At 54.9% G+C, this 19,824-nt stretch overlaps 3 protein-coding genes across 9 annotated transcripts in view; 2 read left to right on the top strand and 1 right to left on the bottom strand.

Annotated features, from left to right (window-relative positions):
- The first annotated feature begins 7 nt into the window (after positions 1-7).
- On the top strand, positions 8-413 carry GRB7 (growth factor receptor bound protein 7). The gene is made up of 2 exons (XM_057416611.1): positions 8-148; positions 238-413. The coding sequence occupies exons 1-2, from the start codon at positions 8-10 to the stop codon at positions 382-384; spliced, it is 288 nt and encodes a 95-aa protein (XP_057272594.1). The 3' UTR covers positions 385-413.
- A 946-nt stretch (positions 414-1,359) lies between these two features.
- Positions 1,360-4,701, top strand: RDH8 (retinol dehydrogenase 8). The gene is made up of 6 exons (XM_057416662.1): positions 1,360-1,456; positions 1,541-1,702; positions 2,570-2,749; positions 2,844-2,937; positions 3,041-3,224; positions 4,462-4,701. The coding sequence occupies exons 1-6, from the start codon at positions 1,360-1,362 to the stop codon at positions 4,699-4,701; spliced, it is 957 nt and encodes a 318-aa protein (XP_057272645.1).
- Positions 4,702-11,386: 6,685 nt separating this feature from the next.
- The window catches only part of IKZF3 (IKAROS family zinc finger 3), a 30,730-nt gene continuing 22,292 nt past the window's right edge, over positions 11,387-19,824 (bottom strand). For 4 of the 7 annotated variants that reach the window (XM_057416667.1, XM_057416669.1, XM_057416663.1 and 1 more), the window contains 2 exons: positions 15,781-15,900; positions 11,387-12,143 (listed from right to left, as the gene is read on the bottom strand). In XM_057416667.1, coding sequence (XP_057272650.1) covers positions 11,440-12,143; positions 15,781-15,900 — 824 coding nt within the window. In that variant the 3' untranslated portion in view covers positions 11,387-11,439. The remainder of the gene's footprint in view (positions 12,144-15,780; positions 15,901-19,824) is intronic. The other 3 variants (XM_057416670.1, XM_057416664.1, XM_057416665.1) reach the window with 2 other exon arrangements.

Raw genomic sequence — 19,824 nt, forward strand, 5'->3', positions numbered from 1 at the left:
AGGACCCATGGGTTTTGGGGGGGGCTCAGTGACCCCCCCCCCCGGTGCTCGCAGCGTGTTCCTGGTGCGGGAGAGCCAGCGCAACCCCAAGGGCTTCGTCCTGTCCCTGTGCCACCTGCAGCGGGTCAAGCACTATCTCATCCTGCCGGTGAGTGCCGCAGCAGGGCCGGGGGACCCCGCAGTGTGTGTGTGTGTGTGTATGGGGGGGTCCTGACCCTGCACCCCCCTCCATGGCAGAGCGAAGAGGAGGGGCGGCTTTACTTCACCATGGACGACGGGCAGACGCGCTTCGCCGACCTCATCCAGCTCGTGGAGTTCCACCAGATCAACCGCGGCATCCTGCCCTGCAAGCTGCGGCACTACTGCACCTGCGTGGCCCTCTGAGCCCGGCACCGGCGCAGCACCAGCACAGCACCGCCACGGCACAGCACCGCCATGGCACAGCACCGCCATGGCACAGCCCGGCACCGGCACAGCACCAGCACAGCACCGCCATGGCACAACACCGCCACGGCACAGCACCGCCGTGGCACAGCACCGCCACGGCACAGCACCACCATGGCACAGCACCGCCATGGCACAGCACCGCCACGGCACAGCACCGCCACGGCACAGCACCACCATGGCACAGCACCGCCATGGCACAGCACCGCCATGGCACAGCACCGCCACGGCACAGCACCGCCACGGCACAGCACCGCCACGGCACAGCTCCGCCATGGCACAGCCTGGCACTGCCACCATGGCTCGGCTGTGCCGGAGCAGGATGGGCCCAGCTCGGTGCAGGGAACACGACGGCTCCTGCACCGCTGACCACCCCCGGTGCTGGCTTTGCCCGTGGGGTCCTGGGGTGCCACCGCCACCGGGTCCCCCCCAACTCAAGCACTTTGTCCACCCCCCATCCCCACAGCGCCAGCCCCGCGTGTCCCCGGGTTGGGGGGGGGGGGGGGGGCCTGGAGCTCCTCTCACTCCCAGGCCAGGCGGGTTTGGGGGTCCCAGGGGAAGGGGGTGCAGGGGGCACCCAGCACCCGGTGTCCCCGTCCCCCCCCCGTCCCCACAAGGCCAGTTCAACTGTGACGTGTTTTATACCACTGAGAATAAAGGTTATTTTTGCAGAGCTCCCGTCTCAAAACGGGGGTGCTGGGGGGGGGTCCCCGTGTCCTCACAGTGCCCCGGGTCCTACACAAAGACCCCTCTGTGCACCACGTGCGGCTCGGCCACGCGGCCACCGGCAAATCCCGGGATGGGGATTAACGGGAGAGGATTAAGAGCCTGGATCTGGGGGGGGGGGCTGGAGAAGCCGCTATTAAAGGTTGGGGGGCCTGGAGCAGGGCTGTGACACCCCCCCCCCCGGTTCCAATGGCTCCCAAGACGGTGCTGATCACCGGCTGCTCCTCCGGCATCGGGCTGGCGCTGGCGGCGCGGCTGGCGCGGGACAAGCAGCGCCGCTTCCGAGGTGAGCGGGGTGCAAGGGGGGGACCCCCCCATTGCCAAAAGTGGGGGGGGGATCCTGCGTGGGGCTGAGCCGCCTCTGCCGCAGTCATTGCCACCATGCGGGACACGGGCAGGAGCGCGGCGCTGGTGGCCGCCGCGGGGCCGGCGCTGGGTACCACTCTGCACATCAAGCAGTTGGATGTGTGTGATGAAGGCTCCATCCGCTCCTGCGTCGACAGCATCCCCGGGAGGCACATCGACGTCCTGGGTGAGCCCCGGACACCCCTGCCACCGCCGCACCGGAGCCCCATGCCCTAGGCACTGTCAGTGCCATGAGAGTCCCATGCTGGGGACCCTCTGTGTCAGGGAGTCCCCATGGACATCCTGCACCAGCAAAACCCTGACCCCATGCACCAGGGACCCCCCATTCTGGGGACATCCTGCATCGGGGACCCCCATTATGGGGACATCCTGCATCATGGACCCCCATTCTGGGGACATCCTGCATCAGGGACCCCCATTCTGGGGACATCCTGCATCAGGGACCCCCATTCTGGGGACATTCTGCACCAGGGACCCCCCATTCTGGGGACATCCTGCATCAGGGACCCCCATTATGGGGACATTCTGCACCAGGGACCCCCCATTCTAGGGACATTCTGCACCAGGGACCCCCCATTCTGGGGACATCCTGCATCGGGGACCCCCATTCTGGGGGCATTCTGCACCAGGGACCTCCATTCTGGAAACATTCTGCATCACGGACCCCCATTCTGGGGACATCCTGCACCAGGGACCCCCATTCTGGGATGTCCTGCATCAGGGACCCCCATTCTGGGGACATCCTGCACCAGGGACCCTCTGTGCATTGGGGACACCCTGTGCTAGGACCCCCCAGTGCCCTGGGTCTGTCCATGCCAAGCATGTCTCATGCAGTGGTGGGGATGCTCCACACCAGGTACCCCCAATGCCAGGGGCATCTTGCACCAGGGACCCTCAGTGCACTGGGGACCTTCTGTGCTAGGTGCCAGGGACCCTCCAAACGCAGGGCACCCCATACTGGGCACCGTTTGGGCACCGGGGACCCCCCCACCCCCGGCACAGGGGATGCCCCAGTGATGTCCTGTGCCCCCAGTCAGCAACGCCGGGGTGGGCATGGTGGGACCGCTGGAGTGCCAGAGCCTGGCGGCCATGCAGAGCCTCATGGACACCAACTTCTTCGGCCTCGTCCGCCTGGTCAAGGAGGTGCTGCCCGACATGAAGCGGCGCCGCGGGGGGCACATCGTGGTCATCAGCAGCATCATGGGCCTGCAGGGTAAACTGATGGGGAGGGGGGCAATGGGGCACCCCCAATGGGAATAACCCACATCCCCCTCCATGCCCTGACCAGGACCCTCCACCCCATCCAGGCATCGTCTTCAATGACATCTACGCAGCCTCCAAGTTCGCCGTGGAGGGGTTCTGCGAGAGCCTCGTGGTGCAGGCGCGGCGCTTCGACGTGGCGTGAGTGCAAGGGGCCCGGCAGCCCCGGCACACCCCCCCCCCCCAAAAAGGGCAGGGGAGGGTTTGGGGGTAGCGGGGTCCCCAGTGCCCCATCCCTGGGCAGGATCAGCCTCGTGGAGCCGGGCCCGGTGACGACGGAGTTCGAGACGAAGCTGTACCAAGAAGCCGAACGCGCCGACTACTCGCAGACCGACCCCGAGACGGCCGAGATCTTCACCCAGCTCTACCTGAGGAACTCCAGGGACGTCTTCGCCAGCCTGGGGCAGACCCCCGAGGACATCGCGGAGGTGACCAAGGAGCAGGGGCTGTCCCCTGCCCGCGCTGGGCTGTTTAGAGGGGCCTCAATTAGTCCTAATGAGGAGCAGCGGGGCTGGGGTCCCACCCTGAGAGCTCCTTTCTCCTGAGCTCCATCCTCATAGGGCTGAGCCTGGCTGGGAATGGGGCTGGGGTGAGACGGGGATGGGATGGGGATGGGGATAGGACTGGAAGTGGTTGAGGATGGGGATAGGATGGGAATGGGAAGGAGGTGGGAATGGAAATAGGGATGGGGATAGGATGGGATCAGAATGGGATTGGGGATGGGGATGGGATGGGGATGGGGATAGGACTGGAAGTGGTTGAGGATGGGGATAGGATGGGAATGGGAAGGCGGTGGGAATGGAAATAGGGATGGGGATAGGATGGGATCAGAATGGGATTGGGTATGGGGATGGGATGGGGATGGGGATAGGACTGGAAGTGGTTGAGGATGGGGATAGGATGGGAATGGGAAGGAGGTGGGAATGGAAATAGGGATGGGGATAGGATGGGATCAGAATGGGATTGGGGATGGGGATGGGAATGGGATGGGGATAGGACTGGAAGTGGGTGGGGATGAGGATAGGATGGGAATTGGAAGGAGGTGGGAATGGGAATGGAAATAGGAATGGGGATGGGATGGGATTGGAATGGGATTGGGGATGGGGATGTGGTGCAGACAGGATGGAGAAGGGATGGGGATAGGAATGGGATGGGAATGGAAATAGGGATGGGGATAGGATGGGATCAGAATGGGTTTGGGGATGGGAATGTAGTGCAGACAGGATGGAGAAGGGATGGGGATGGGAATGGGAATGGGATGGGAATGGGAAGGGGAATGGAAATAGGGATGGGGATAGGATGGGATCAGAGTGGGACTGGGGATGGGGATGTGGTGCAGATAGGATGGAGAAGGGATGCGGATGGGAATGGGAAGGGGAAAGGAAATTGGAATGGGGATAGAATAGGATCAGAATGGGATCAGAGGAATTGGAATGCAGTGCAGGTAGGATGGAAAGGGGATGAGGATGAGAACGGGATGAGAATGGGGATGGGGTGGGATGAGATGCGATGGACATAGGGATGGGAGGGGAAGAAGCTGGAGATGGGGATAGGATGGGAGTGAGAAGGGGATGCAATGGGGGTGGAGGTGGGGGGCTGATGGGACGGCAAAGGGCTGGGGCTGGCTGTGTGTGGTGATGGGCACAGCCGCGTCCCCACGCGCAGCACACGCTGCGGGTGATCGCGGCGCCACGGCCGCCCTTCCGGCACCGGACCAACGCGGCGTTCACGCCGATGGCGGCACTGAAACAAGCCGACCCCGGCGGCACCCTCATCACCGGCGCCTTCTACCAGCTGGTGTTCAAGCACGACGCGGTGCTGAGGCTCGGCCTCCGCGCCATCCGCCTGCTCCGCTGGAACATCCGCAAGGTGAAGGAGGGAGCCCGGCTCCTGGGCCTCAGATAGCCCCATAGGGGGGCAGCTCGGAGGTGGGGGGCCGGGACCCGTGTGGGGTTTCACTTCCTGCTCCCAGCCCCACATCGTGCCGCATTAAAGCCGGGAGTGGTGTTTTTAAGCGGCTGTGATGGTGCTGGGAAGGGCACCCAGCGCCCCACATCCATGGGTACATGGCACCCCGAGGCCCTTGGGTTGGTCATCGTCCCCCGATGGCTGCATCCTCTGTCCCCATGGGCACTGCTGTGGGACTGGCAATGCCCCTGGTGGGGGGCTCCGGTGTCACCCCCCCATCAGCACGGAGCTGTAGGGAAACGGGTGCAGGGTGCAGAGGGTGTGTGGCGTGCTCAAGGTGCATGGAGGGTGCATGGGGGATGCCAAGGGATGCAGGATGGACCTGGAGATCAGGATGGGATGTGTGCAGACAGGATGGAAAGGGGATGAGGATGGGATGGGGTGGGCATAGGGATGGGATGGGAAGAAGCTGGGGATAGGGGTAGGATGGGAATGTGAAGGGGATGGAATGGGAACAGGGATGGAGGTGAAGCTGGGCTGCAGACAGGATGGAAAGGGGATGGGGATGAGGTGGGATGGGCATAGGGATAGGATGGGAATGAGAAGGAGATGGAATGGGAACAGGGATGGAGTTGGAGCTGAGGTGCAAATGGAATAGGAATGGGGGTGGAGGTGGAGCTGGGCTGAAGACAGGATGGAAAGGGGATGAGGATGAGATGGGATGGACGGAGGGGTGGGATGGGAAGAAGCTGGGGATAGGGATAGGATGGGAATGAGAAGGAGATGGAAAGGGAACGGGGATGGAGGTGGAGCTGAGGTGCAGATGGAATAGGAATGGGGATGGAGGTGGAGCTGGGCTGAAGACAGGATGGAAAGGGGATGGGGATGAGATGGGGTGGGCATAGGGATGGGATGGGAAGAAGCTGGGGATAGGGGTAGGATGGGAATGTGAAGGAGATGGAATGGGAACAGGGATGGAGGTGAAGCTGGGCTGCAGACAGGATGGAGAGGGGATGAGAACGGGACCAGGATGGGGATGGGGTGACGATGTGCACAGGAAGGGCAAAGCCCCATCCCCACGTGCAGCACAGCACAGGGTGCAGGGTGCTGGGTGCACGGTGGGTGCAGCGCCAGGCGCAGACGTGTCAGGGCGCCCCAGCAGGGTGCTGCTGTGTGGGTGCTGCTGTGACTGCACACGGTGAGAGCAGAACCCATCCCAGCTCCCACCGTGCTCCCCAGTGCTCCCCCATGCCCGGGATGGCGAGCGGCCGCACGTGTGATGTGGGTGCAGCCCCTAACCCCCCCATATGTGCGATGGGATGGATGGTGCTGTGCACCAGGCCGTGCCGTGCACGTGGCCCGTCCGGGGGCAGGATGGGTGGAGGGGCTGAAGGAGGACCCACGTTTTGCATGACCCCCCCTTCTCGCACGAGCTCCGTAGCTGGGGCTATGGCGATGGTGCAGCACCTGCGGGCCGTGCCGGGTGACACCAAAGCGGTGGCAGAGCCACAACCTTCCCCCCCCCCCCGCACTGTGGTTTCTGCACCTTTGAGTAACTTTCTCCACTCCGGGGGGGCTGCAACAGCCTGGGGGGGGGGCCCAATGGCGGCTCAGCCCCCCCCCCCCCCCCCCCCTGCCCCAACACACAGCCACAGCTGTGGGAAATGGGGCTAAGGGAGGGCAGGACCCCCCCACACGTACCCCCAGCCCCACAGGGAGCAGGGGAGCAGCAGTGGGGCTGTGGCTGGGGGGGAGCAGGATCATTCCCAACGTTCCTGTGGTGGCTTTGGCTCCGCTCACAGCCTGCGGTGGGAAAAGCGAGGGGGAAAACGGAACCGGGCGAGGGGTTCCTCCATTGATGGGAGGCACCGGGGCCGTGCTTATGGCCGAGGAGCATCAGCCCCAGCCTGGGAGCATCCTCCCTGCTCATGGAGCACGGCTGCAGAGCATCACCCAGGCCAGGTTGGACACAGGGGCTTGGAGCAAGCTGCTCCAGTGGAAGGGGTCCCTGCCCGGGGCAGGGGTTGGAGCTGGGGGAGCTTTAAGGTCCCTTCCAATTCAAACCATTCCGTGATCCCCATCCCACTGTGGGTGCAGCCCTGCGGGGGTGAAGGGGTTGAACCCAAGGGGTTGAAGCTGTTCTTCTACACCCAACCACGTGCTGGGACTTTCCTGTCCCCGGCGAGGCCGCCTGGGATGCGCGGTGTCGCTGCCCGGATGCACTGCTTCGCTGCCATGCAAATGGGGAGCCAGATATAGGCCGTGGAGGGGATGGCACTGGAGCAGGAGGCTCCCCGGGGGGCTCAGGGACGGGGGGGGTGACAGGAACCTGCTGCCCCCGGCGCGGTGACGCGGTGACAGCCCGGCCATGGCCCTGCTGCACACCCGTGTCCCCCACACTGCGCCTTGGCAGTGCCGGTGCTGGGCACAAGGCTCTGCATGGGGGCATGTGTGAGGCTCCCATTCCACCCCCTCCCATCCCTTCCAATCCCATCCCCACTCCCTCCTATCCCCTCTTATCCCATCCCATCCCATTCATTGCTCCCTTTCCCCTCCCGTTGTCACTCAGCCCCCAGGGGAAGCGCAGGGGTGTTCCCATGCCCCCGGTTTGGGATCAGAGGATCCCAGCCCATGGTGAGGGCGCAGAACGGCGGCGGCTCCTCACCGGGCCGGCGCAGGGGAGTGTGACTCGGCCTGGAGCGTCGCGACACGGAGGAGGAGGAGGAGGAGGAGGTGTTGGTGGTGACTCAAATCCTCCCTGTCCTGCTCTCCCCTCTCCCAGTCGCCGGGCTCTGGAGCGCTCCCGGGGCGGCAGCAGGAGCCGGATGGGATGCTCCGGGGATGCAGCGTCTGACGGGAGTTTGGTGTGTGGCACAAAGCGTGTTTCGACACGACGGTGGAAACGGGTTCCTCTCTGCTCTATCCTCATTACAGCATATCAGCAGATAAGGATCTCCCTGTCATAACACCAACGTCTTCATAAAGCCGGGGCTTTAAAAGCGTTTGATTCCAGAAGAGGGCTGGGGAGGGGGGGTGGCGTCAAACCAGCTCTTCTTGAGTGAAAAGCCAGGCTGGGGCAGCAGCACAATGCAGGGAAAACACCTCTTGGTTCTTGTGCTGCCCCCAGGCAAGGGAGGATGTGGAGGTAAAAGGCAAAAAGGATCCTCTGGCTTGCTGCTTTTCCCCTTCTGTTTCTCAAGCCTGCCCAGCTCCTCGTGGTAGGTGTCAGGAGAGCATGCAATGAGCGTGAACAACGTCACCCTGCCTGAAGAGGTGCTGAGAAAGGGCTGTGGGAGGGGTGGTGGGAGCCAGGATGTTTCCATCTGGCTCCAGCCTCACCTTGGGGCAAAGCTGGGCCCATCCTGCAGTGGGCTGGGAGCTGCCTTCACCCCATAGACCTGGCCCTGGGCAGGTCACGGGGGACTGTGACACTGCAGGATGCAGCTTGGTGACACCTCATGGCACAAGGAGTGTGTCCTGAGGCTGGGAGCAGGGCAGGCAGCCAGGGCATGGCACGGGAATAGCTTCCTGCAGCCCCTTCAGGCACTGGAGCTGCTCTCAGGTCTCCCATTCAGGAGCCTTCTCATGTCCAGGCTGCCCCAGCCCAGCTCTCTCAGCCTGGCTCCAGAGCAGAGCTGCTCCAGCCCTCGCAGCATCCCCATGGCCTCCTCTGGCCTCATCTGACAGCTCCACGTCCCTCTTGCACTGCTGCCCCAGGGCTGGACACAGAACTTCTGCTCTGCCAGGGCAAATTTGGGCCATTCCCCTCCCTCAAACACTTGTCCCGGGCTGGCTGGGGGGCCAAGGGAAGCCAGGAGCAGCCCCTGATCAGAGAAGAGGAAGAGGTTTCCTTCCTCATGTGCCACCATTTTCCCCCAGTTTTCCAGCCCTGAGCACTGCCATCACCTCTGCTTTCACAGAACCACACAACGGTTTGGGTTGGAAGGGACCTTAAAGCTCATCCAGTTCCAACCCCCTGCCATGGGCAGGGCCACCTTCCACCGGACCAGGTTGCTCCAAGTCCCATCCAAGCTGCCTTCAGTGCCTTTAACCATGACGTACATGAGAGTTTATTGAAGTTTTAAAGAACTTCTATCAACTCTGAGGCCCCAGAGGCTGCTTTCTTAGTGCTAAAAGCCACTTCCCTGAGCTGCCTCCGTGCTCCCACTGTTGGGCTCTAATTCATCAGTAAACGAAGAACCCAAGTGAGACAAGACCAAGCAGTGGTTGAAGAGAACCATCCCCACCAAAATTTGCTTTGTACCAAAAATAACCAAAGCAGGAGGAGCACGAACCAGGCTCACAACAAACACCGGTGCTTTTCATCCCTCTGCTTTCCCAGATGGGGTGATTTGCAAACCTCAGATGCCTGCCCGGGATGGAGCGGAGCTCTTGGATGGATGGGTCCGTCTCAATGGGCTTCCCTATGCTTAGCGACGAGGGAGGGTGCTCAGCTCGTGGGGCAGTGCAGTAGGATGGGGTTTGCCACGCTGGTGGCGTTTCCAGTGTGGAGGGGAGCACATGGAGGGGGCTGAGCCCGGCCCGGCGCCGGTGAATCCTGCTCTGGGGACACGGCTCAGGCACCACGCAGCAGCTAAACTTGTCAAAACACAGCGATAGGTTTTAATGAACGACTGGCTTGAAATTCCACCCCAGGGTTGCTCAACAGCGGAGCTGGAATGAGGCTGCAGGCAGCGCCGGGAATGGCTCCTGGTTCAGCCCATCTGGAAATCATGGCTCTGCCCGAGCAGCGGTGGGGAAACGGTGGGGAAACCTCCCTCCTTCCTCTCCCAACCCGGCAGCAGTGCTCCGAGCTGCTGGTGGCACCAGGGTGGAGGGTGCTGGCTCCCCTCAGCTGGGGAGGGAGGAAGGAGGGGTGGCCTCAGCTCTGTCTGACGGGAAGGGAAGTGGCAAGAGTTCATCTGAAGAGGGATTTCAAGGACTGGGCAGCGGCGTGAGGAACCGGTCACGGTGCTGTGAGGAGCTTCCAGTGCAAAGGACAAGTGATGCTTCACGGTGGGTGACCTTATTCGTCGCTGGCAAGCCATGAGGAGTGCTGTTCATCAGCCACGGTGTGTGAGGAGCTCAGCTTTCCCCAGGAACGCAGCAGGAGGGATGGAGCTGTGGCAGGATTTACACCAGGTGAAGCGGGGAATTGGCCAAATGCTTCCCAAACCCAGGCTGCTGCCTGATGTCAGTCCTTGGATGACTGTGGTGGAACTGCAGCCTCGCTCACAGAAGGATCTTTGTCACGCCACGGCATTGGGAAGAGGCAAGATTTACCCTCTCACTGTGCCTCACAATGGGAAACTGGTCATTGGGAAAAGATCCTAAGCCTATTTTATCCCTACACATGTAACAGCACACAAGGTACAAACCAGTTCTCACCCCCTGCAACGAGCTGGATCGAGGATCTAGCTCTTCCACAGCACTTGTGACCTTAAAATTCAGGGAGGGAGAAAGTCTTTGAGGCCAAAGAGCGAGCCCAGGTCAGAGGGAGGGAGGAAGTTCAGTAGTCCTCGACCCTCGGCACTCTACCCAGGTCTTTGCACCTGACCTTCCCTCACGGGTCACCAGGGATGTTGGCACAGCAACACCGAAGGAGTACAGAAGCGCTGTAGCTATCAAACCAGACGATGCAGGAAGTCCACCAGCACACACCTGGCTCCACGCTACACAAAATACTTTGCAAAGAACAAACATTCACTCAGCAAAACTGCTATCAAATTCCTATCTCCAGCGCAGTGAGTAATAATACAGCTGCAGAGCAGCGATTAGATTAAAAGAGCTATTTTAGAACCCAGCTTCAAAGTCATGGTAAATAGTCATTTTGCAAAACAGCACATTTCACACCGAGGGACATCCCCACCTAAGAGCAGACGGAGCTGGCGGCTCCCACACACCCCGGTGCAGGTTCTCACGGCGCCGGTGACTCCGCCACGAGCCCGTCGCTGCCTCCTTGGTCTTGGCACCCATTAGGAAAGAGAACTTCAGGGTGTTCCCCCCCCCACCAGACACAGTGTCCTCCTTGGTCCTGGCACCCATCGGAAAGGAGGACTTCCCATCACCAAAAGGCAGGATTTCCCCCCAGACTGCATGGGTGAGCCAAGCAGTGACCTCACTGGGTATCCCAAAAAGGCGTGCTGTTAAAAACCCCCAACCCAGGTCTCATCTCTCGCTTTGCTCTTACGGAGACACGTGTGGGAGTGACTTTAAAGCAGGTGAACAGAAGGGGAAGAAAAATGAAAGTGTGGTGGGGCCACATGCTCTTTAAAACTTAGGGGAAAACCTTTGAAGAGGAATTACTAATCCCTCCCAGTGTGTTTGCCTTGTTTTAGTGATTTGAAGCCCATCGGGATTGTAACAGCTAAAACAAAGCTCCTCCTATATTCCTGCTCCTACACATGGGACCAGCATCAGCAGGGCATCAAACCCTTTTGAGCTGAGTTAAAGCACACATTAGGAAACACAAATGCACGTTAAAAAAATAATGGCTCTTAATTTGCACAAAAATAAACTTCCTCTAAAAACGGGTCTCTGCTCCTGGGATTTGCTCAGTCCCAGCCAGCACAGCAGCGAGGCAGAGATGCTACAGAACACTGACTGGTTTGCAAAGGAACGTGTAAAAAGGTGTCACCTGCCCCATGACACTCATCGTAAAATATATTCAAGAGGTTTCTTCCTGCTAATGACAACCCAACGAGCCTCCCCTCTGACCTTGTGAAACGGGTCCTTTTACTTGAGCACCACCCGGTGCTCTCCTCGGGCTATGTGGGACGAGAACTCGTAGCGATCGTGGCTCCGGTACCCGCAGACGTTGCACTCGAAGGGGTCACGGAAGCCGTGGCAGCCCATGTGGATGGTGAACATCACGTAATCCAAAAAGAGGACGTGGCAGTGGTCACACCGGTACACCCCGATGGCTTCCCCGTCCTTGTTGATGACCTTGAAGGCATCTCGTGGGCATATGGCAGGCGGCTTGATGATGTCGTACGGCCTTGGGAAGTCCTTCAAGGGCTGGAGGCCGTTGCGGGCCTGAGCGGGGAGCATCTGGCTTGGGTGGAAAGCGGGATTCTGCCGCTCCTCGTGGTTGCTGTCAGTGTCTGTGGAGTCTTGGCCACTGTTGTTGGGGGAGAGGCCTCTGTCTGAAGACAGGCTTTTGTCCCTTAGGTGGGGGTGGCTCTTCTCAGCATCCTGTGAGGTGCCGTTGGGCACCTCAGCGCGGGTCAGCGCAATGGGGTACAGGCTGCTGATGACGGGGACCATCTCGGAGGTGGGAGCTGGTGGTGTCTGCACAAGAGGGCGCAAGGCTTCAGCCCCCAGGTAGGTGATGGCATTGTTTATGGCCTGGTCCATCATACGTCCTTGCATCACATCACTTTCCTTTTCGTACATGAAACTTGAATGATAATTAACATCAAAACTGTGGCGTTTCTCACCTGCAAGAGAGGAGAGGCATGAAGTCACCTGGGTGGGTAAAGAAGCATTTAGACTCCACGAGGTCTGTTTTAAATGGCAGCAGTCTCTGGAAAGCAAAGAGGCATGAAATGTTCTCTGCTGAAAGAGGCTCTTCACACACCCAAGTAGCTTTTGGGGGCGAGGGATGGGTTTTGTTCATTTGGTAAAGCTCAGGCTTGGAAGCAAAATAAGTCTCATAGAGGAGGAGGTGAGGATGGTTACTGACTTGGAAACATCAGATCCACCAATCTTTGAGTTACGGTAACTCAGGTAGTGCAGATGTTTATCAGTCACCTGTCAACACCATGACTCAATGGATATGAAACTCATGAGGTTTCACTGCAGAGGCAGAAACCCAGGAGCTCACGTTTCTCTTATAAAAACACTCAAAAAGGTGAGTGAACCAAAAGTGTGTAACTGCTTCCAGCCCTCACCAGGACTTCACACAGGAGGAAACCAGACCATAGAGCATGTTTGTATGAGTCAAACCCAGCTCCAAGAGAATGAAAAATGTGAACAAAAAGGCAACAGAAGTGAAAATAGATATTTGGGACTCCCTGTGAATTTGGGGTTCATTGTCATAAGAGAAGAGACAAAAACCACAACATATGATCTCTGAGGCTCTCACGTGCTGTTATCCCACTATCCTGGTGGCTTTTGAAAGTCCTCACGACCATCGCCCTTTGATTCAAGGTTGTATCAAATGAAATGCAAACACCCAAAAGCTCTTCTGACACCAGAACGTTAATGCGTTGTGGTGCTGCACACCTTCAAAAGGCAACAGCGCATCAGATGCAGACTTGGCTCTCCAGTCTTCACTGGCCACGCAGCCACTGGTTAGCAGAACATCTTTCCTCTCTTTTGCTTGTCTCTGTAAGCAATGCTAAAGCTTTCCCTTTCAACATCCACACATGAGCCATAATGCGGGACATGTTCTCGTGTGCTGGTTGCTCTGTGGCTCTTCACTCACTTGAAACCACTTTGATTTTGCAGCCTGGTGAGGTGTGGACACTGGGAAGAGGGAGGGAACCTGCTTCCTGCCACCCTGCTAACCAAAGCAGCCATTTCTCATGAGACTTCACACACCAGGGAACAGTGGTGTGTGGAGCTGCGTTGGAGCTGCCCTGACACTTCTACCACTATCAGAAATAGATTTTCGCTCTTGGTCTCTGGGAGAACTTGTTTTTAAAGTGAAGAAATAGAAGTCTGTAGGCTGAGATGCTCAGCTGAGGTACACTGCAGCAATGCCTTGACTGCAGCAGTTACTTTGACTTGCACCAATTGAAGATAGAGCCCTATGAGTGCTCTAGAGAGCAGTGAAACCACGAGCAGGTATCGAGCTGTTCTGCTGGGCTGTTTTCTTTATAAGTATCTGTTCATTAATCAAACCAGGAAGTACAAAAAGCCAAGGCTTGTACTTTGCTCCATACACATGCAAAACAGAGATCCAGAGCAAAACAGGAAACACAAAACCATAAACTTCCATTTAAATCCTTGTTCCCTCAGCACTAAGGGAAAAACTAAATCTTTATGGGAGAAGGCTTTGGAGAGGGGCGTAGTGCAGAGGTTAAGAGTCAAGTAGGTGGTTTGCTGATCTGCGTCCTTATTTGAGACTTACTATGCACACGAGGTAGCTCCTGCAGATGAAAATGGGAGAAATAAAGTGGGCAAAACTCCTGGTGCTTGTATGAACCTCTGCAGAGCCCTCAAATAATAATGCAGTTGAGTTTTATTTCCCGATCAATGGACTTCATTCACAGAACTGAGCCTAACAAAGAGGCCTTGTTAGTACACATCGCTATCCCTCCTCCCTGACAGCATGAAAAATCAGCACCCATTCCAACAACGCTGTTTCCCAAGGAACCCCAAAGCTGTCCTGTTAGATCTGCACTCCCACACGAGCAGTTCAGACAGTCACAGGAGTCACACTGAGGTCTGACAGACCCCTCTTCCCAAGGATAATCCACTTCCCAAGGATAAAAGGGACCGAGTAATGTTTTCACATGCAACTTAACAAGAACCCCACAGGTTCAGGAAAATCACTTTAAGCTTCAGAAATCAGCTATTTTGTTCCTGGGTCCTCCAACTTCCCCACAAACCCCCTCCCCGTGATGCAGCATGAGCGCATGCCATCACCCCAGTGCATTACTGAGCTCCATCACAAATCAGACAAGGATCTGTTCCATATGGTAACTGCTAAACTGGTAAAACAAACAAGAAACACGCTTCACTTGAAGTGAAGTATGCTGCGTGTGTGATTAATAAAGTACATCAGGATTGAAACGGTAGCAAGTGTCGACCAAGGTGGGGGGAAGCTCATCTCTGTGCTAAGAAAAAGGAAGCTAAAAGATTTTCAAACCCATTTGCATTAGCATTACTTTCTGAATCACAGCAGGACATGTAAGGCTGAAGTCACATAGTCAACAGTTTCAGTATGAAGCACCCAAAGGCACTCACATGGAGTGTTACTTCACTCCCGTGTGAAGAGGTGACCTTTTTAAAGCCATACTAAGGTATCTGAATAAAAACTAGCAGTTTTTGTAGGTGAAAGTCCAGTGCTACCCACCAAATCCACCCAGAGCTATGTTACCTTCAGAAACCACTCTGGGTTTATGTCTGTATGGATTCAGCAGCATTCCTGTACCTAGGCTTGGACCTCAGGGACACGTGGCCTTCAGGCCAGGTCCTCAGCACATCCCCTGCCAAATGGGCCTGATCCCTGCCTGTGTGCTCAGCCCCACGCTTCTTCCCTCCCTGCTCATGTGTGTGAGCACCAGCCACTGCTCAGACCCTGCACTAACCATAAAGTTCATAGAAAGAAAAGCATCACTCAATGCCTTATATGCCCAAACAGAACATAAACAAGGCATTGCTAGTATTAGTCTCATGTAACTGCTGACTAAGTCAGGTCTTTACTCAGAGCTCCATCACTTTCTTAAAAGGCGAGTTAATGAAAGCAGCCTAGCCGAGAGGATCAGGCGTTCACTGGAGCACAGAACCTGCCAAACTAGTATGTGAGATCCCCGGCATGTAAAACTCTGATCATAGGAAATTAAATGCAAAGAAAATACTATGGAAACATCCTGTTGCTTAAATTACCACAAGAAAGGATCTGATATTTTCTGAATCGTATTCAAATTCAGCAGCAGGATGACTAACAGAAATCCAATACCTTTCTGTCTCTAGGCCTTACGCCACACATGCATCCTAAGTATCTTCAGCTCCTGCTGACCAGACAGAGCACCTTGCTCTTAACAGCATGGAGCCTTCCTGTTCTCTTCCTGGGAAGAGCCTAGCAGAGAACATTTCAAACACACAGGTACAGAAAACAGCACATGGAAGCTTGTCAGACCTCTACATTGCCTACACAGACAGACACACAGCACAGCAGTAGCTTCCATCCAGTTTAAGTATCTAGTCTTTGTATTTTAATCAACCCCCTACAACAAATCACTAAAACCACATCAGAATCAGCCAAGTTACTTTATTTATACTCTTTTGTATTAGCTTAGGTTATAAACTCGAGCAGGCTGTTTAAAAGAAGCAGAGGCATTGTCCTAGAAGTAACCAGCTCGCGCACATTAAACTGTTGCACATGAAAAGGTTTTTTGTTCTTACCAATAAATTTCTGAGGCATTGAGCTTTTTCTCTTTGCCACGTTGCTCGCTAGCCTGTCCAGCACAAGGGCTCTTTCACTCCCCATCTCTGCCTTGATGTGCCTTCCCTCCACGCTCGCTACTTCCGAAATGTGACAAGGAAGACAAGAAAAAAACAAGAACACAACAAGTAGGTGAAAAGGGGAAAAAAAGAAAAAAAAAAGACAGAAATTAAAATAATAAAGGAGGAGATGAATGGTTTAATCTCCGGAGTTTGCCACGCTAACTGGGAGGAAACAGTTTGGAGATCTGATGTCAGCTTGTTTTGCTGCTTCTGCTGTTCTTGCTCTTTGCGTCTTGGGCACCAGTTGCGGTCAGTGGAACCAAGCAGACACTGATCTTGCAGTCCTGAGCTCATGCAAAGGGAGCAGAAACCGTAAGACCCAGTATCTTCATTAGCAAGAGGAAGTGCAAAATCAACTGGCTGGAAGGGCTGGTTACAAAGTGTAGCTGGAGATACAACCTCTGCTAGCCTGCCTTTTCTATTCTGAGTAAGACCAGGACATGTGCAGGCTGCCACCATGCTCCAATGCTGCAGTAAAAGACATTCGGTCCTCTTGCCACACTGCTTTAGGTATCACTCACACTTGGAGGTCTTCAGTAACCAGTAAGAAACTGGCACGAAGTATAGCAAAAAATGATTCAAATAATAAAACCTTTCAAGAGTCTCTTCCAGCTCATTTCCCCCCAGGTGACTTTATCACTTCTTTTTTGCCCCGAACATCCTCAGAACGTTGCTCCCTGGCACGCTCCTAAGCATGAGGTGCTTTAAAGCTCATCACAACCTCCATAATTCCCAATTCCAGGAAAACATGCCCTACGATCACTCCCTCGACCCAGGGCCACCGACAGCTTTAAGGCTAGGACCATTTTCCAGAGTCTCCTTGAGCCGTGCTCACCAGAGCTCACCGGTGCTCCCCATTTCACGGAAATGACTGCTTGTTCTCACCTCAGGGAGGCTGCACAGGCTTTTGAGGTGGATCAGCCACCTCATATCACTACTACCAGACTAATACTGAGTGTAACTGCTGTGGCTTCCCCCCCCCAAAGCTCCCGCTTGCCTGCAGAACAAGCAGCAGTTGTGGTGTTTTTATATTAACAAGTAGCACAAAGAGTTTCAGGGTCAGGGAGCAAATGTGGTGAAACTGGACACATTGCAAGAGCTTGCCCATGCCTTTAAGAGCTGGTATCTAAGTAGAGGAAAGCAAAGGCAAGGCAGGGTAATTTACTTTCCCAAGGTAATACTAAAGGTCAGCTCTCACTGTGAAAGAATCCTGGTTGCGTGTGATTGTACTTTTGTACCTAAATATATGAAGCATCATGTATGTAAGACGGAAGTAATGCCAGAGGAAAGTGATCCAAGTGCTTTGGTATCACTGCAGTCCTGTTAAATGCACTTTTCATTAAGTACTGGGCTTAAATTGCAGTTTGCCCAGTACAAGAAGTGATAAAAATGCAGCATCTCCCTGGAAATGCCAAAGTCACCCCTGTTTATTAGTGCTGCTATTGATATCATATGAGTTGCAGTCAGCACCAACCTCAGCCAGAAGCATCTGTTAATGTTTGTTCAGCATTTTAAACATGTAAAGTGCTTCAGAAGCACTCGATGCCACAAATACTGCCTTTGAGTATGACTCAGGGTAGATGGAGAACAGGGTTCACTTCAGCCCTGTTTCATCAGGCTGTAACCCCGTGATGTACGTGATAATGAGACCCACAAAGGGCATGCTCAGGGCCTGAAAGGTAATAACATCCTGCCTTCCTTGATTCTAAATTACCCTAGGATGCTTAAAGACTTAGAATAAATAGAACTCATATTATACTTAGAATGAATATATTCATTAGCTGCTAAAAGGCATCTGCTGCCAGCATGAAATACCAAGACACTACGTAATAGTTGACATAAAGTGAAGCAAAACATCAGATTAAGTTGAAACCGTAAAGGAAAGTGAGGTAGCAGAACATGATCATCCCTTTGGATTTTGGCCAGAAGCTCTAGTTAATTCTTGAGGATGCTGTGATGGGATTGGTGATTTCAGAGCTTCTGTTTAACACTCATGCCCCAGAAAGATGGACTATGCTTCCCGAGCTCCTTATATAGTCTGCAAACAACTGCAGTTCAAGGCTGGAACTATCCCCAAGGCAGAAAGCTGTCAACTTGTCAGATCACTGCACAAAGCAGTAGTAATTTGAATTTAACCCCCCCCCCCTCCCCCCAGCAACCCACAACTGCCCTGAACAAGATAACACAAAGGGTGCTGTATATTCAAAAACACATAAAGAAAGGAAACACGATTCATCCACGTCAGAAAGCAGCACCTTGGTCCCTACCATTCCTTCACGGTTCTTGTTTTGTTCTAGTTCCGCTTTTTCTCAACCTTTAACTTCACCAGTTGCACTTATGCTCTACTCCAGCTTTAATTTCACATTTGCAGACTCTTTTGCTCTTGATAGTGAAGCTTCTGGAGCCTTATCAGCCAGCCCAGATGCAGGCTGGAGCCTGGGTGCAGTGTCACTGACTGCTTGTCTTGTCAATGGTATTTTAAGTGCCACCAAGGGAATGTCATTAAATTAGTGTCAAGAGGGCAGGCAAGCAGCTTCCTGCAGAGGTAACAAGAGTCTTTACTCAGAGGAGACTGCTGAGGAGACAGTAACTACTGACCTACATAAGATGTTCTAGGACATCTGTAATTATCAGTCTCTCAGCTTGATGTCTCTCTGCCATTTTACTTAAAGGCTGGGAGTCTTTTCTTGCACATTAAGATTTCCTACTCCTTGCTAAGAGCCATTTTTTTCCTCAAGAAAAAAAAATCATCTCCATTTATGGGCCACAAAGGGTCTTTGACAAGCTCTTCATAGAGCAGCCTGAGGGAAACAGCCTCTGCTCCCACTGACACACAGATGGTTACACTGGTTCCCTCCCACAACACTGCTCTCTACCCAAAAGTGAACTTAAAATTATCTCCCCCACCTCTTTCTTCTGGACCATTTATTAAACAGCCCAAGAATAATATTTAGTATTTAGGAAACATCGGCTTTAATCACTCAAAATCCTCTACAGACTTCTCAGAGAGAAACAATCAGGCCCTGTCTCTCTCTTCAATTACCTGACCCACTAATACCACAGGATTTCTTACAGTAGTAGGATGGGGTTTAGTTCCAATGTCCTGACTGCTTTTAAACCTGGGGCATTGCCTCCTACTCAGCTAACAGTGATTACAGCCTCCCCTCACCACCACCAGAGAGGGGTCGGTGGTGCTTCAGCGCACTGCTGCCCGCCTGAGGGCTGTGAACATTGCAGTTGTGAGCTTCTCTTTATAAAGCATTTCCAGAAGAAAACTGCTGAATCACAGAATCCCAGCCTGGTTTGGGTGGGAAGGGGCCTTAAAACTCATCCAGCTCCAACCCCTGCCACGGGCAGGGACCCCTTCCACTAGAGCAGCTTGCTCCAAGCCCCTGTGTCCAACCTGGCCTTGAACACTGCCAGGGATGGGGCAGCCACAGCTTCTCTGGGCACCCTGTGCCAGCGCCTCAGCACCCTCACAGGGAAGAGCTTCTGCCTAAGAGCTCATCTCAGTCTCCCTTCCAATAATCTAATAATAATAATAATGATATGATTAGATAATATCTAACCTAAATCTCCATGAATGACTACTTATGTATGACTGAGGGACGAGCCACCTCTCTCAAACAGTGCTGTCACCTCACCATCATGTCACTCTGCAGACATGCAGAGCAGATACTGTCCTTCCAGCCCGGGGCACGAGCACACACAATGATTTAACTTCTGCTGAGCTGTTTCCATGGTGTGGTTTCTGTCTGTCCCCCCAGAAATGTGAGTGCCATTTTTAGAACTTGTGGGCATTGCTAACACACCCCTAAAGCACAAAGCAGAGCTCAAATTAGAGGCATTGCTTCCTGTAGCATTTCTATGTGGTCACTCAATACTGGAGAGTGGAACGGAGAGGTGGGCTCTTGTGCAATGAGAACGATGCGAGCAGAGATT

Source organism: Pezoporus wallicus, unplaced genomic scaffold (genome assembly GCF_028554395.1).
Source record: "Pezoporus wallicus isolate ANWC-B61680 ecotype Strahan unplaced genomic scaffold, APGP_CSIRO_Pwel_v1 scaffold_7850, whole genome shotgun sequence".
NCBI lineage: Eukaryota > Metazoa > Chordata > Aves > Psittaciformes > Psittacidae > Pezoporus > Pezoporus wallicus.

Excerpts from the sequence above, each read along its gene's own strand:
- GRB7 (XM_057416611.1), top strand. The coding sequence starts at position 8 with ATGGGTTTTGGGGGGGGCTCAGTGACCCCCCCCCCCGGTGCTCGCAGC. Across the intron at positions 149-237 it reads AGCACTATCTCATCCTGCCG|AGCGAAGAGGAGGGGCGGCT; the intron begins GTGAGTGCCGCA and ends CCTCCATGGCAG.
- RDH8 (XM_057416662.1), top strand. The coding sequence starts at position 1,360 with ATGGCTCCCAAGACGGTGCTGATCACCGGCTGCTCCTCCGGCATCGGG. Across the intron at positions 1,457-1,540 it reads CAAGCAGCGCCGCTTCCGAG|TCATTGCCACCATGCGGGAC; the intron begins GTGAGCGGGGTG and ends CCTCTGCCGCAG. Across the intron at positions 3,225-4,461 it reads CCCCCGAGGACATCGCGGAG|CACACGCTGCGGGTGATCGC; the intron begins GTGACCAAGGAG and ends CCCCACGCGCAG.